A 15,506-nucleotide genomic window follows, 5' to 3' on the forward strand; every position below is an offset into this window, starting at 1 on the left:
AAAGACCATTCTTGAACATTGGGTGAGACAATCTTACTAATTTGCTAGAGAACCAGTTCGGATTTAAGTATAACTTTTGTATGACTGAAGCTTTTAGTGATAGGTCTAATGTTTTAATATTTAATCATTTCTGTCCTCCGAATTCATATTCATTATATAAATAGGCCCGTTTAATTTTGTCTGGCTTGCCGTTCCAAATAAAGTTGAATATTTTTTCCTCATATAATTTAAAAAACTGTTCGCTAGGTGTAGGCAAGACCAAAAGCAAATAGGTAAACTGGGATAATACTAAAGAGTTAATCAGGGTGATTTTTCCACAAATTGACAGGTATTTACCTTTCCATGGTATCAAGATCTTATCTATTTTTGCTAACTTTGCTAAAATTTATTGGAGTGAGATCATTTATTTCCTTTGGGATATGTATTCCGAGTATATCCACATCACCATCAGACCATTTTATTGGTAAACTACATGATTATGTAAAAATTGTATTTTTTTAGTGATCCAATACGTAATATAGTACATTTGTCATAATGTATCTAGATCCTCTATGAGGCTGTGGAGGGATCTAGTTGTGGATTTAAAAGAAAACATGAATCATCAGCGTACAATGACACCTTTGTTTTTATGCCCTGGATTTCTAATCCCTTGATATTATTGTTGGATCTGTAAAAAACCTGTCTGATTAGAATGAATAATGTCCGACAATACCTTTTTAATTCTATGCGCTACACATTTTGATAGAATTTTTGCATCACAACACTGAACTGTAAGGAGCCTCCAATTTTTTACCTGTCTCTATCTTACCTGTGTTCAATACTCACCTATCTTTCTTTATCTTACCTGTGTTCAATACTGACCTATCTTTCTTTATCTTACCTGTGTTCTATACTCACCTACCTGTCTCTATCTTACCTGTGTTCAATACTCACCTACCTGTCTCTATCTTACCTGTGTTCAATACTCACCTACCTGTCTCTATCTTACCTGTGTTCAATACTCACCTACCTGTCTCTCTCTTACCTTTGTTCAATACTCACCTTCCTGTTTCTTTCTTACCTGTGTGCAACAATAATGGCATTCATAAACTCCTGTGAGATTAATAGAGACATTAACACAGTGGAGAAAAAACCCCTCCAACGCTAAGTGATATCACTCTTCTAGAACCACCCAGAGCTGTAGTATGCATACCAAGTAGATATCTGGTAGTTCAGAGGGTCCTCTTCTAAGGTTCCTTTTATTTCAAAGACTGAGAGAACGAGTGGGTTATTTTTCCCACAGGCAGTCACACACACACACACACACACACACACACACACACACACACACACACACACACACACACACACACACACACACACACACACACACACACACACACACACACACACACACACACATTTGTTTTACTATCCATGTTGGGACCAATCAATTGATTCCCATTGAAAATCCTACTTTCCCTAACCCCTAACCCTAACCCTTAACCTAACCCTAACCTTAGGACGTTGAAGAGTGGTTATTCTCAAAGTATGCCTCTCTCTCTCTCTCTCTCTCTCTCCCTCTCTCTCTCTCTCTCTCTCTCTCTCTCTCTCTCTCTCTCTCTCTCTATTTCAATTCGATTTCAATTTAAGGGCTTTATTGGCATGGGAAACATATGTTAACATTGCCAAAGCAAGTGAAGTAGATAATAAACAAAAGTGAAATAAACAATAAAAATTAACAGTAAACATTACACTCACAAAAGTTCAAAAGGAATAAAGACATTTCAAATATCATATTATGTGCAAATAGTTAAAGTACAAAAGGGAAAATAAATAAACACACTACCAGTTAAAAGTTTTAGAATACCTACTCATTCAAGAGTTTTTCTTTATTTGTACTATTTTCTACATTGTAGAATAATAGTGAAGACATCAAAACTATGAAATATCACATATGGAATCATGTAGTAAACAAAAAAGTGTTAAACAAATCAAAATATATTTTATATTTGAGATTTTTTAAATAGCCACCCTTTGCCTTGATGACAGCTTTGCACACTCTTGGCATTCTCACAACCAGCTTCATGGGGTAGTCACCTGGAATACATTTAAATTAACAGGTGTGCCTTGTTAAAAGTTAATTTGTGGAATTTCTTTCCTTCTTAATGCATTTGAGCCAATCAGTTGTGTTGTGACAAGGTAGGGGGGGTATACAGAAGATAGCTTTATTTGGTAAAACACCAAGTCCATATTATGGCAAGAACAGCTCAAATAAGCAAAGAGAAACGACAGTCCATCATTACTTTAAGACATGAAGGTCAGTCAATACAGAACATTTCAAGAACTTTGAAAGTTTCTTCAAGTGCAGTCGCAAAAACCATCAAGTGCTATGATGAAACTGGCTCTCATGAGGACCGCCACAGGAATGGAAGACCCAGAGTTACCTCTACTGCAGAGGACAGCCTCAGAAATTCCAGCAAAAAGAAATGCTTCACAGAGTTTAAGTAACAGACATCTCAACATCAACTGTTCAGAGGAGACTGTGTGAATCAGGCCTTCATGGTCGAATTCCTTTGTCCTTAGGTCTGGAGTCCAAATTTGAGATTTTTGGTTCCAACCGCCTTGTCTTTGTGAGAGTGTTGGTGAACGGATGATCTCCGCATGTGTATTTCCCACCGTAAAGCATGGAGGCGGAGGTGCTTTGCTGGTGACACTGTCTGTGATTTATTTAGAATTCAAGGCACACTTAACCAGCATTCTGCAGCAATACGCTATCACATCTGGTTTGGGCTTAGTAGGATTATCATTTGTTTTTCAACAGGACAATGACCCAACACACCTCCAGGCTGTGTAAGGCCTATTTTACCAAGAAGGAGAGTGATGGAGTGCTGCGTCAGATGACCTGGCCTCCACAATCACCCGACCTCAACCAAATTGAGATGGTTTGGGATGATTCGAACCGCAGAGTGAAGGAAAAGCTGTTGGAAAAGCATTCCAGGTGAAGCTGATTGAGAGAATGCCATGAGTGTGCAAAGCTTTCATCAAGGCAAAGTGTGGCTATTTGAAGAATCTCAAATATATGTTTAACACTTTTTGGGTTACTACGTGATTCCATATGTGTTATTTCATAGTTGTGATGTATTCACTATTTTTCTACTATGTAGAAAAGAGTAAAAATAAAGACAAACTCTTGAATGAGTAGGTGTTCTAAAACTTTTGACCGGTAGTGTAAATATGGGTTGAATTTACAATGGTGTTTGTTCTTCACTGGTTGCCCTTTTCTTGTGGCAACAGGTCACAAATATTGCTGCTGTGATGGCACACTGTGGTATTTCACCCAATAGATATGGGAGTTTATCAAAATTGGGTTTGTTTTCAAATTCTTTGTGGATCTGTGTAATCTGAGGGAAATATGTGTCTCTAATATGGTCATACATTTGGCAGGTTAGGAAGTGCAGCTCAGTTTCCATCTCATTTTGTGGACAGTGTGCACATAGCCTGTCTTCTCTTGAGAGCCAGGTCTGCCTACGGCGGCCTTTCTCAATAGCCAGGCTATGCTCACTGAGTCTGTACGTAGTCAAAGACGCTGTGTACACTGTTTACGGCCAAATAGCATTCTAGTTTGCTCTGTTTTTTTGTTGATTCTTTGTAATATGTCAAGTAATTCTATTTTTGTTTTCTCATGATTTGATTGGGTCTAATTGTGTTCCTTTCCTGGGGCTTTGTGGGGTCTGTTTTTGTTTGTGAACAGAGCCCAAGGACCAGCTTGCTTAGGGGACTCTCCTCCAGGTTAATCTCTCTGTAGGTGATGGCCTTGTTATGGAAGGTTTGGGAATCGCTTCCTTTTAGGTGGTTGTAGAATTTAACGGCTCTTTTCTGGATTTTGATCATTAGCGGGTATCTGCCTAATTCTGCTCTGCATGCATTATTTGGTGATCTACGTTGTACACTGAGGATATTTTTGCAGAATTCTGCATGCAGAGTCTCAATTTGGTGTTTGTCCCATTTTGTGAATTCTGGGTTGGTGAGTGGACCGCAGACCTTACAACCGTAAAGGGCAATAGGGTTCTGTAACTGATTGAAGTATTTTTAGCCAGATCCTAATTGGTATGTCAAATTTTATGTTCCGTTTGATGGCATAGAAGGCCCTTCTTGCCTTGTCTCTCAGATCGTTCACAGCTTTGTGGAAGTTAACTGTGGCGTTGATGTTTAGGCCGAGGTTTGTATAGTTTTTTGTGTGCTGTAGGGCAACGGTGTCTAGATGGAATTTGTATTTGTGGTCCTGGCAACTGGACCTTTTTTGGAACACCGTTATTTTAGTCTTACTGAGATTTACTTTCATGGCCCAAGTCTGACAGAATCTGTGCAGAAGATCTAGGTATTGCTGTAGGCCCTCCTTGGTTGAGGACAGAAGCACCAGATCATCAGCAAACAGTAGACATTTGACTTCAGATTCTAGTAGGGTGAGGCCGGGTGCTGCAGACTGTTCTAGTGCTCTCGCCAATTCGTTGATATATATGTTGAAGAAGGTGGGGCTTAAGCTGCATCCCTGTCTCCCCCCACGGCCCTGTGGAAAGAAATGTCTATGTTTTTTGCCAATTTTTACCTCACACTTGTTTGTGTACATGGATTTTATAATGTCATATGTTTTTCCCCCAACACCACATTCCATCAATCTGTATAGCAGACCCTCATGCCAAATTGAGTCAAAAGCTTTTTTGAAATCAACAAAGCATGAGAAGACTTTGCCTTTGTTTTGGTTTGTTTGTTTGTCAATTAGGGTGTGCAGGGTGAATACGTAGTCTGTCGTACGTTAATTTGGTAGAAAGCCAATTTGACATTTGCTCAGTACATTATTTTCACTGAGGAAATGTACAAGTCTGCTGTTAATGATAATGCAGAGGATTTTCCCAAGCTTGCTGTTGACGCATATTCCACGGTAGTTATTTGGGTCAAATGTGTCTCCACTTTTGTGGATTGGGGTGATCAGTCCTTGGTTCCAAATATTGGAGAAGATGCCAGAGCCAAGGATGATGTTAAAGTGTTTAAGTATAGCCAATTGGAATTTGTGGTCTGTATATTTTATCATTTCATTGAGGATACCATCAACACATCAGGCCTTTTTGGTTTGGAGGGTTTGTATTTTGTCCTGTAGTTCATTCAATGTAATTGGAGAATCCAGTGGGGTCTGCTAGTCTTTAATAGTTTATTCTAAGATTTGTACTTGTTCAAGTATATGTTTTTGCTGTTTGTTCTTTGTTATAGGGCCAAAAATATTGGAAAAGTGGTTTACCCATTCATCTCCGTTTTGGATAGATAACTCTTCGTGTTGTTGTTTGTTTAGTGTTTTCCAATTTTCCCAGAAGTGGTTAGAGTCTATGGATTCTTCAATTACATTGAGCTGATTTCTGACATGCTGTTCCTTCTTTTTCCGTAGTGTATTTATGTATTGTTTTAGTGATTCACCATAGTGAAGGCGTAGGCTCAGGTTTTCTGGGTCTCTATGTTTTTGGTTGGATAGGTTTCTCAATTTCTTTCTTAGGTTTTTGCATTCTTCATCAAACCATTTATCACTGTTATTACTTTTCTTTGGTTTTCTGTTAGAGATTTTTAGATTTGATAGGGAAGCTGAGAGGTCAAATATACTGTTTAGGTTTTCTACTGCCAAGTTTACACCTTCACTATTACAGTGGAACGTTTTGTCCAGGAAGTTGTCTAGAATGGATTGAATTTGTTGTTTCCTAATTGTTTTTTGGTAGGTTTCAACACTACTTTCCTTCCATCTATAGCATTTCTTAATATTATTCAGTTCTTTTGGCTTTGATGCCTCATGATTGAGTATTGCTCTGTTCAAGTAGACTGTGATTTTGCTGTGGTCTGATAGGGGTGTCAGTGGGCTGACTGTGAATGCTCTGAGAGACTCTGGGTTGAGGTCAGTGATAAAGTAGTCTACAGTACTACTGCCAAGAGATGAGCTATAGGTGTACCTACCATAGGAGTCCCCTCGAAGCCTACCATTGACTATGTACATACCCAGTGTGCGACAGAGCTGCAGGAGTCGTGACCCGTTTTGTTGGTTATGTTGTCGTAGTTGTGCCTAGGGGGCATATGGGGGAGGGGAATGCTGTCACCTCCAGGTAGGTGTTTGTCCCCCTGTGTGCTGAGGGTGTCAGGTTCTTGTCCAGTTCTGGCATTTAGGTCGCCACAGACTACTACATGTCCCTGGGTCTGGAAATGATTGATTTCCCCCTCCAGGATGGAGAAACTGTCTTCATTAAAGTATGGGGATTCTAGTGGGGGGATATAGGTAGCACACAGGAGGACATTTTTCTCAGTTGAGATTATTTCCTTTTGAATTTCTAACCAAATGTAAAATGTTCCTGTTTTGATTAATTTAATAGAGTGAGTTAGGTCTGCTCTATACCAAATTAGCATACCCCCTGAGTCCCTTCCCTGTTTCACACCTGGTAGTTTGGTGGATGGGACTACCAGCTCTCTGTAACCTAGAGGGCAACCAGTGGGTCCGTCTCCTCTATACCATGTTTCTTGTAGGATGACAATGTCTGTATTTCCGATTTCTTTGGTGAAGTCCAGATTCCTGCTCTTTAGGCCAAAGGCAGATGACCTCAGGCCTTGGATATTCCAGGATGAAATAGTGAAGGCTTTGTGTTCCATAAAGTGTCTAATGTTGTTGGTTGTGTGGTTTGGCCTCAGGCCAGTAATTGTGAGCAGAGCCTGCTGAGCATCTTGTACATGCCATTGGCTTGGGCTAGTGTAAGAGTGGGTGTTGGGCCTGTTTGCCTGCTCACGGCATGGGCGTATGTGTGACTTTCATGTTGAGGCCCTCTTTGTGGGAGTGGGGGGCTTGGGGTGGGTAGGAGGGGCATAGGTCTGATCTGAGGGGGCCTAAATGGGGTGTGGGCATGGTTGACTTGGGGGGGAGTTAATTGGTTGGGGTGGGGGGTGTAGATGTGGTTGATGGTGCTGTGGTCTGGATGTAGGTCCTCTCTACGGGGTCCTCTATGTGTAGGTCCTGGGGGGTCCCGCAGGTCTGGGAGAGTGTCTCGCTGGTCTGGGCGGGGTGTCTGTTGATCTGTTGCTCCTGTGTGAGGTGTTGGGTCTGCGGTTGAGGGCGATATCCTTTAGGGTCCGGGCGAAGGTGGGCACTGCTGCCTTGTATAGGTGGACCTGGTCGTAAAGGCTGTTCACGTCCAGGGTGGAGTAGTGGGCCAGGAAGACATTTGGTTTTGATGCACAGTCACGGGAAATACTTGCGTTTACCCGCTGTATGGTAGCAGGGTGGAAGTCTTTTCGTGGTAACAGGGTTGAGATAACCACTTGTGCGTTGGGGAAAGTAGAAGAAGATTTTTCTATCACGCCCTTGAGTGATGTGGCCACCCTTTCCTGCTGTGTTCTCAGGTCGTTTGTGCCTGTGTGTATTATTATATGGCTGGGTGATCCTAGTCGGTCCTTAGACAGAAGGTCTAGGGCGCGCTGGGTATTTGGACACCAGAGTTTAGACACTGTGTGTTTTGGAAAAAGTTTATTTTCTTGTATGTATTTCCCGTTTGAGTCCATAAGGAGTACAATCTGTGGCTTGTGTATGTCCTCAGTGGGTGTGGGGGGGTCGTCATGAGGGCTATCAGGGTGTCTGACTGGGGGGTTGCTCAGAGGGGTTGGGGTCCCCAGGGCTTGGGGTTCTTCATTTGTTTGTCTGGGTGTGATGTCGAGGCTATGGTCAGGGTCTAGGGTGTACTGTTCTGCTGCGGTGTCGAGACTTTGGCCAGGATCTGAGGTGGGCTGTTCTCTAATGGGTTGTTCAATGTCACCCGTCATCGTTCTCACCTTCTCCTCCAGCACTCTGATCCTCTCCTCTAGTGCTCTGTTCTTCTCCTGCTCCTGCTCTTTCTCCTGTTGATGTTGTCTCACCACAGTCCAGAGTGCAGACATGTCTCTCTCCACCTGCAGCTCTCCAGGTCTAGTTAAGGGGGTGTTGTTGTGCTGGACTGTTGTCTGGGTCCAGTGGCGGCTCCTGAAAAAATTCTCAGGGGGGGCAATTTTTCTGATGATTTAGGTGACCTACACACATTTAAAAAAAGATATGTCCAGCAACAACATGAAGACAGGGGCAGCATATAAGTCAATGCCAGAAGCATTTATTGACTGATCTCAAAAGTGTTGGCTTACAAAAGCAAAATAAGTTATCACAGTAAAAATAATCAAGGGTGTTCTTTCACATTCCTCAACACTGCATAAACAATATGCATTTCCATAAACAAATGAAATATCAGCTGAAAATACAGCATCTTGGTCTTTGTTCAGATTGCAGGATCAACAAGAGCTTTTACCACATTTTTTACCTCATGGTTGAATTGGAAATATGTGCACCTGAGCATAATTCACAACAAGCAAGCAGGAGCTTTTGATAGAGGCTACTGAAAACATTGATGCAAGTTATTGGTAATAATAAATTTTTATAGACTTCCATATTCTGCCCTCTTGTATAGATTTGTGAAAATGAACAGTGATATACATTTTGCCTGAAAACAGAATTTGAAAATAATTTATAGAAAAGGTAAACACAGCTATCTGTATGGCTTTGTAAAAATGAACAACCATATTCTGGCCAATTGTATAGATTTGTAAATATGAACAACCATATTCTGGCCAATTGTATAGATTTGTAAATATGAACAACCATATTCTGGCCAATTGTATAGATTTGTAAATATGAACAACCATATTCTGGCCAATTGTATAGATTTGTAAAAATGAACATGAACAGATTATTTTATTTTTTTAACTTTTTTTTAAATGAAAAATAACTATTTTAAACAACATCAACTGTGAACTGATTTGGGCATGTGTGTGTTAAAGAGACAGACAGGGAGGGACAAAGAGAGAGAGAGGCTACATTACTTGTACTGAAACTGTTCTCTTCTCTCTTTCAATGCAGCAAAGCGGTCAATGACTTTCTCATTGAAAGTGTAGAAACGTCCGTGGTCTCGTCAGCTTGGATAGCTACGAAGTTCGTCGTCAATATGTTCCCTCATGACCGCTAGCATACACTCCAGTAGCTCGTTTTGAATGGTCTTTGATGTGAACTTCTTTTAAAGAGACAATCGAGTTGCACTGAACGCTGCCATCTTTGATAGTAGTACATGAATTGATTGACGCTGCTACCCGCTCTTTTCTTAGTTACGTTCATGGTTATGTTACGTATGACGAAAGCGCGTAAGTGCAAGCCCTCAGAAACCCATAGAGATTGTATTGAAAGCTCTGATATTTGAAAAAAAATTGATTTAACATGAGAGTCTATGAGATACTTCTGGGGCGATTTTCAACCTGACTGAAATCGCCCAAAAACGGGCGGGGCCATTTGAAGCACGACTTTAGCCTGATTGGACATTTAGTGGCAGATCAGACGTCTAGATTAGAACACTGATAACTACTGTTGCCGTGATATAATTGATTAGAAAAAAAATCCCTTCCTTTTCCCGTTTGGCAGTGCGTCGCCCATATCGCCCTAATGAACACACCGCCCCTGTCTGGGTCTATGCTGACTGGAGTGTGTTCACCTGCTGTTCCAGCTCCACCTGCCTTACTTCCAGCTGGGTGAATTTATCCTTCATTTCAATGAGGGAGTAGTACTCTGTGCTGGGAAGTTGAGTTTCTGCTTGGGGTTGCTCTGTGGGGTTATTTAATGAAGAGGTCTGGTCTGACCCGCTCGGGGTAGGGGTATCTTTCTCAAGGGACAGCTTCTCCTGCTGAGCTATTTCTTTGATTAGGTGAAAGTCCAGCTGGAACTGTTTGGTGTTGCCTTGAACCAAAACGGTTCCAGATTTATAGAGATTAATATTAGACGACTCAGAGTCCTCGTTGTCCAGTATCCTGAGTTTCCACCCGTCGCTAACACCCCCTCTTAACAGAGGGGTAGTGTGCTAGTATAGCACTGTGCCATGCCAGGGGATGGTCTGTGTGGAAGATAAGGTTGCTTATGTTCCCATTTTTATACAAATCAGCAAAAAGTGTCTCGTGCTTCCCCAAAAGAAGTTTCAATTTGTACTCTTTTCGTGTCTTGTCGTTCTTTACATTCAGAGGGTACTGTATTTTAATGACCTCTGAACAGTGGGGGGGTGCTTCTAAGGCCTCTTCTAAGGCCTCTAGTTGGGGTAGACTGTACGACTCTCCTGCCATTGTTGGGCTCAAGGGTTTTGACAGCTCTCACTTCACACGTCAGTGCTAATTGAAATTGTATCTCTTTGTAGCAAGCTTAAGCTTGGTAGCCTTAGAATTCAGTCCTTATAATATAAAATATATCATTGTAATGAATTTTTCTTCTTGGTTTTTGAAAGTGAAAAATAGCTTCATACTAAACATTACTCACTCAGTTCCAGGTTGGATGGTGTTTTCAGGTTTCTGTTTGTTTTCCAGAGCATTTGCTGTATAGTTTGAGAATAGTAATCCTTGGTAGTAGAAAGCTTTCCAGGTAATTCCGTCCAAAATCAGGTTGTAGGTTTGGAGTTTTGGTTTGGAATAAAGGTTATGTTGTGGAGGGTAGCATCCTGTATATGTCCCTGCCAAAAAATCCTACTTTATCTAACTCTAAATCTATATTTTTTGTTAAAAATGCAGGAGCAATGTCTTTGAGCTCTCTCTCTCTCTCTCTCTCTCTCTCTCTCTCTACCTCTCTCTCTCTCTACCTCTCCCTCAGTCTCCCCCCCCTCTCTCTCTCTCTCTACCTCTCTCTTTCTCTACCTCTCCCTCAGTCTCCCTCCCCCTCTCTCGCTCTCTACTTCTCCCTCAGTCTCCCTCTCTCTCTCTCTCTCTCTCTCTCTCTCTCTCTCTCTCTCTCTCTCTCTCTCTCTCTCTCTCTCTTTCTCTCTCTCTCTCTACATCTCCCTCAGTCTCTCTCTCTACCTCTCTCTCTTTCTCTACCTCTCCCTCAGTCTCCCTCCCCCTCTCTCGCTCTCTACTTCTCCCTCAGTCTCCCTCTCTCTCTCTCTCTCTCTCTCTCTCTCTCTCTCTCTCTCTCTCTCTCTCTCTCTACCTCTCCCTCAGTATCTTTCTTCTTCTTTCATCTCCTCTTTCTTTACCACGTACTCTTTCCTTCTCTCCCCCCTTTCTCCCCCTCTGCTTGGTGTATACTATGAGGCCCAGTCTTCCATGCCTGGAATTACAACAGACTGGAAAAGTGTGGATCTGAGATACAGTTTCTGGACATTCTTAATTTAATAGATTGTATTTTATTCATACTCTCAAAGTGTCTTAAGTGTCAATTTCCTCTGTGCGTTTTTCCAGATAGCCAATAGGCTCCTTCTGTAATTCGGCCTTATAAGTAAAAACAACATGAAAACTGATTGGGTTATGGTGGTTGGCTTGAAAAAAATACAGACACCCGATTAGTTGATGCTTGGCAGTGAGTTCTTTGAATAAGATCAAGGCTGGAAAATAGGACCCCCCTTCTGCTTAAGTTACTTCCCTTTCACAGATCTGATAGGAATGGATAGGTGAAAGCAATATGGCAGAATCGAGGGTGGGTTGTCCATCAATCACACTCTAGGCACATCATGTAGATCTGAGATGCATAAAGTAGCTTCACCTTGCCATCTCATATAGGTATGGAATTACACACACACACCTCTCTCTCTCTCTCTCTCTCTCTCTCTCTCTCTCTCTCTCTCTCTCTCTCTCTCTCTCCCCCCCCCTCGCTCTCTCCTTCTCACCATTGCCCCCTCTCTCGCTCACTCTCCTTCTCCTCCTCCCTTTCACTCGCTCTCTCTCTCTCTGACCTAATATCTTTAAACCAACCCCTGCAGTGGTTTCATTCACCAGTCAGGTGTCTAGAGTGTACGTACGTGGTCTGAGTTCTTAACCAGATGTTAGTGGGTCATAAATACGATTCCATCATCGCCCATGTAAGCTAGGGTGGACTTAGCGATTTGGGAATCCATTTCAAAATGCCTTCTAGGGGACCACTTAGTAGTAGTAGGTAGAGTCTTGGTGGTTCCAACCTTCTTCCATTTAAGAATGATGGAGGCCACTGTGTTCTAGGGGACCTTCAATGCTGCAGACAATTTTTGGTACCCTTCCACAGATCTGTGCTTCGACACAATCCTGTCTCGGAGCTCTAAGGACAATTCCTTCAATCTCATGGCTTGGTTTTTCCTCTGACATGCACTATCAGCTATGGGACCTTGAATATGGATCAATTGAATTTACCACAGGTGGACTCCAATCAAGTTGTAGAAACACCTCAAGGATGATCAATGGGAACAGGATGCACCTGACTTCAATTTGGAGTCTCGTAGTAAAGGGTCTGAATACTTATGTAAATAAGGCAGAATTAAGTGTCAATTTCCCCCATTTGATTTTCCAGATAGCCAATAGGCTCCTGCTGTAAATCTAAGGAATAAGGAAAAACATGAAGACTGATTGGGTTATGGTGTTTGGCTTGCAAAAATACAGACACCGATTAGTTGATGCTTGGCAGTGAGTTCTTTGAATAAGATCAAGGCTGGAAAACAGGACCCCCCTTCTGCTTAAGTTACTTCCCTTTCACAGATCTGATAGGAATGGATAGGTGAAAGCAATATGGCAGAATCGAGGGGGGTTGTCCATCAATCACACTCTAGGCACATCATGTAGATCTGAGATGCATAAAGTAGCTTCACCTTGCCATCTCATATAGGTATGGAATTACACGCACACAGCTCTCTCTCCTCTCCTCTCTCTCTCTCTCTCTCTCTCTCTCTCTCTCTCTCTCTCTCTCTCTCTCTCTCTCTGACCTCATATCTTTAAACCAACCCCTGCAGTGGTTTCATTCACCAGTCAGGTGTCTAGAGTCCTGGCACGCCAGGCTGTGAAGCAAACCTCAGACATGCATGTGGTAGTATATGACTAAGTAAGTACTGGTGCTGTTTGAATCATTTCATCTGGGCAGTTTATAAATGTGAATAAATGTATAAACCCACACACCTGTAGGCCAAGAGTCCAAAAACATGCTTTAATAATGATAACAGTGTGTTCAAGATTGAGTGGAATTCTGTTTTTACGATACTTGATTGTAGACTTTTTCTCTGTTGTCCAAGAGAAGGATTCTGCTACATTTGACTAAATGATTTGCACAGTAACTGACATCAAATTTTACAGTAACTAGAAAAGTACATACTTTAGCCAACACACTCATACATTGACCCTTATATTTAACTTTGGGACCATAGTCGATCATGACAGTAAAAGCAAAAAAACTCCATCAGCAAATTCACACAAGAGAGAAACTTCATTAGTGCAAAGAATGTGGCAAAAGCTTCAGTAAAACATTAAAACAGCACAGTGAACAACCTGGAGAATTTCAACACCACCTCCCTTCAGTCCTCTCACCAGGCAGGCTGTCCATCCCCTCATCCCCTGGTGCTGGTCTGGGGTGGTCTGGTCTGTGGTGTGTCTAACCCTCTAGACGTAGGCCTTGCTGCTGCCAGCCACGGAGCTAGCAGCCTTGAAGTACTTGACATCGTGGTTCTCATCGCTGGGGGGGCAGGAGCAGCAGAGGAGCGCCCCGCCCAGGATCATCAGCCCTGCGGAGCCCCAGCCGATGTAGAGTGAGGCTCCCAGCTCCCTCCTCTGGGCCTCGACCAAAAGGGGGTTGTAGAAGTCTCGGATGATGGTGTTGGCCGACCAGCAGACAGGGACCAGGACCAGAAGGGCAGCAATGAGGAAGACGATTCCGCTAGCGATGGCTACCTTGGCCTTGGACCTCTCGTTATCCACGAAGTTGGTGCACTTCCCGCCGGCGATGCCCAGCAGGATGGCGAACACGCCAGCGATTATGGCGATTATGATCAGAGCCCTGGCGGCCTTCAGGTCCTGGGGCAAGGCCAGGAGGGAGTCGTAGACCTTACACTCCATCTGTCCCGTGCTCTGGGTCACAAAGTTCATCCATAACCCTTCCAAGATGACCTGAGCGGTGATGATGTTGGCTCCGATGAAGGCTGTCACCTTCCACATGGGCAGAGCACAGATGATGATGCTTCCCAGCCAGCCGACGATCGCCAGGGCCGTGCCCAGCGTCTGTAGCCCAACCGACACCATCCTGATGGAGCCCTGGTAGAATGGACAGATTGAGCTTATGGAGGGAGAGATATAGAGACAGGAGAGTATAGCCTGGACAGGGTAGATGTTGACAGTGAATAACTTACCTCCTCTACGTCTCTGACTTATAGGGTTTACTGTGAAAAAATGACGTAATAGGGAGGAGTTTTATCATCTCTCTCTCTCTCTCTCTCTCTCTCTCTCTCTCTCTCTCTCTCTCTCTCTCTCTGACCTAATATCTTTAAACCAACCCCTGCAGTGGTTTCGTTCACCAGTCAGGTTATTGGGCCCATATAGGGACATATGGATGGATATACTGAAGATCACCTCCATCTCCACCATCCTGGGAGCTCTAGGAGTGATGGGGTCCATCTTTGGGACCAAGTGCTGTAGCTGGTATCCTGCAACTCACCACTGTCTTCTTGGTCTATTACTTGACACAGAATATTCCAGAATACTGGAGGGAGTATATATTCTTTTCCACTGAATTCTGTAGATGGTCCGCCTCCATAATCCTGATAGGAGGGACCATACTCTGCTGCAGCACCTTGAAGAGGAAGAACCCAGACTCGACAACGACTAAATCAACCTCACACTAATGTCTCTGTCCAGAAGCTGTACCTTCTTGTTATAAAAACCATAGGGATCCAATAATTGTGATTCTACATGTAATTCTATGATGAAAAATGGCCTCTATCCTATCTGTTCAATGTTAGAATTCAGAAGGGACTAGATAGGTGTGAAAGCAACATAGTTATTGTTCCACCTTCTCTTTAACAGGTCAAAGGGGAGTTCATGACATATTGTGTTAAAATATTCAGTTAATTTAGACTGTGTGGAGAAGCCATTTCAATCATCAGTGATTCCTCCACTAGGATTGGAGGGAAGACTGAGCTGGGGGCCTTAATGTACTTCGGCTGGGGGGCGGCCGCCCTGCTCCTGGGCATGGGCGCAGGCAAGTGTTTTGGGTTACTTGGCTCAATTCAATAGGTGGTCCGCCTCCATGCTCCTGATAGGAGGGAACATATGTTGCTGCTGCATCTTCAAGAGGAACCAGACAGACTCAAGAACAACTCAATCAACCTCTTGCTAACAGCTCTGTCTGCAAAAGGTCATAGAGGAGTTTATGTTTTATTGTGGTTGGGACCATAGTCTGGTGCAGCTGCTGCTGCTACTGCTTTAAGAGAGACATTCCCAACTCAACAACTCACTTAAATTCCATCACTGGTATCTCATCTGATCTTATGTTACCATAGCCCAGTGTTTCTCCATATAAGTGCACAGAATTAGTCTTCAAAAAGTTTTAGGGGAGCTTGTGCAATATTGCAATATTGCTTACTTTTGCCAGGGGAACAACAAAACAGTTGGGGTAGAAACAAGCTCACCAGTTCCTCACACACGGTAACGACCACACACTTCACCACATCTGTACA

The 15,506-nt window shown here is 42.9% G+C and overlaps 1 protein-coding gene across 1 annotated transcript; it reads right to left on the minus strand.

Moving 5' to 3' along the window:
* Positions 1–12,973: 12,973 nt before the first annotated feature.
* LOC121541984 (claudin-4-like) lies at positions 12,974–14,153 on the minus strand. The gene has a single exon (XM_045208176.1). The coding sequence runs from the start codon at positions 14,071–14,073 to the stop codon at positions 13,438–13,440; it is 636 nt and encodes a 211-aa protein (XP_045064111.1). The 5' UTR covers positions 14,074–14,153; the 3' UTR covers positions 12,974–13,437.
* Positions 14,154–15,506: the final 1,353 nt, after the last annotated feature.

This window comes from Coregonus clupeaformis, chromosome 27 (assembly GCF_020615455.1).
Source record: "Coregonus clupeaformis isolate EN_2021a chromosome 27, ASM2061545v1, whole genome shotgun sequence".
In the NCBI taxonomy this organism is placed as follows: Eukaryota; Metazoa; Chordata; class Actinopteri; order Salmoniformes; family Salmonidae; genus Coregonus; species Coregonus clupeaformis.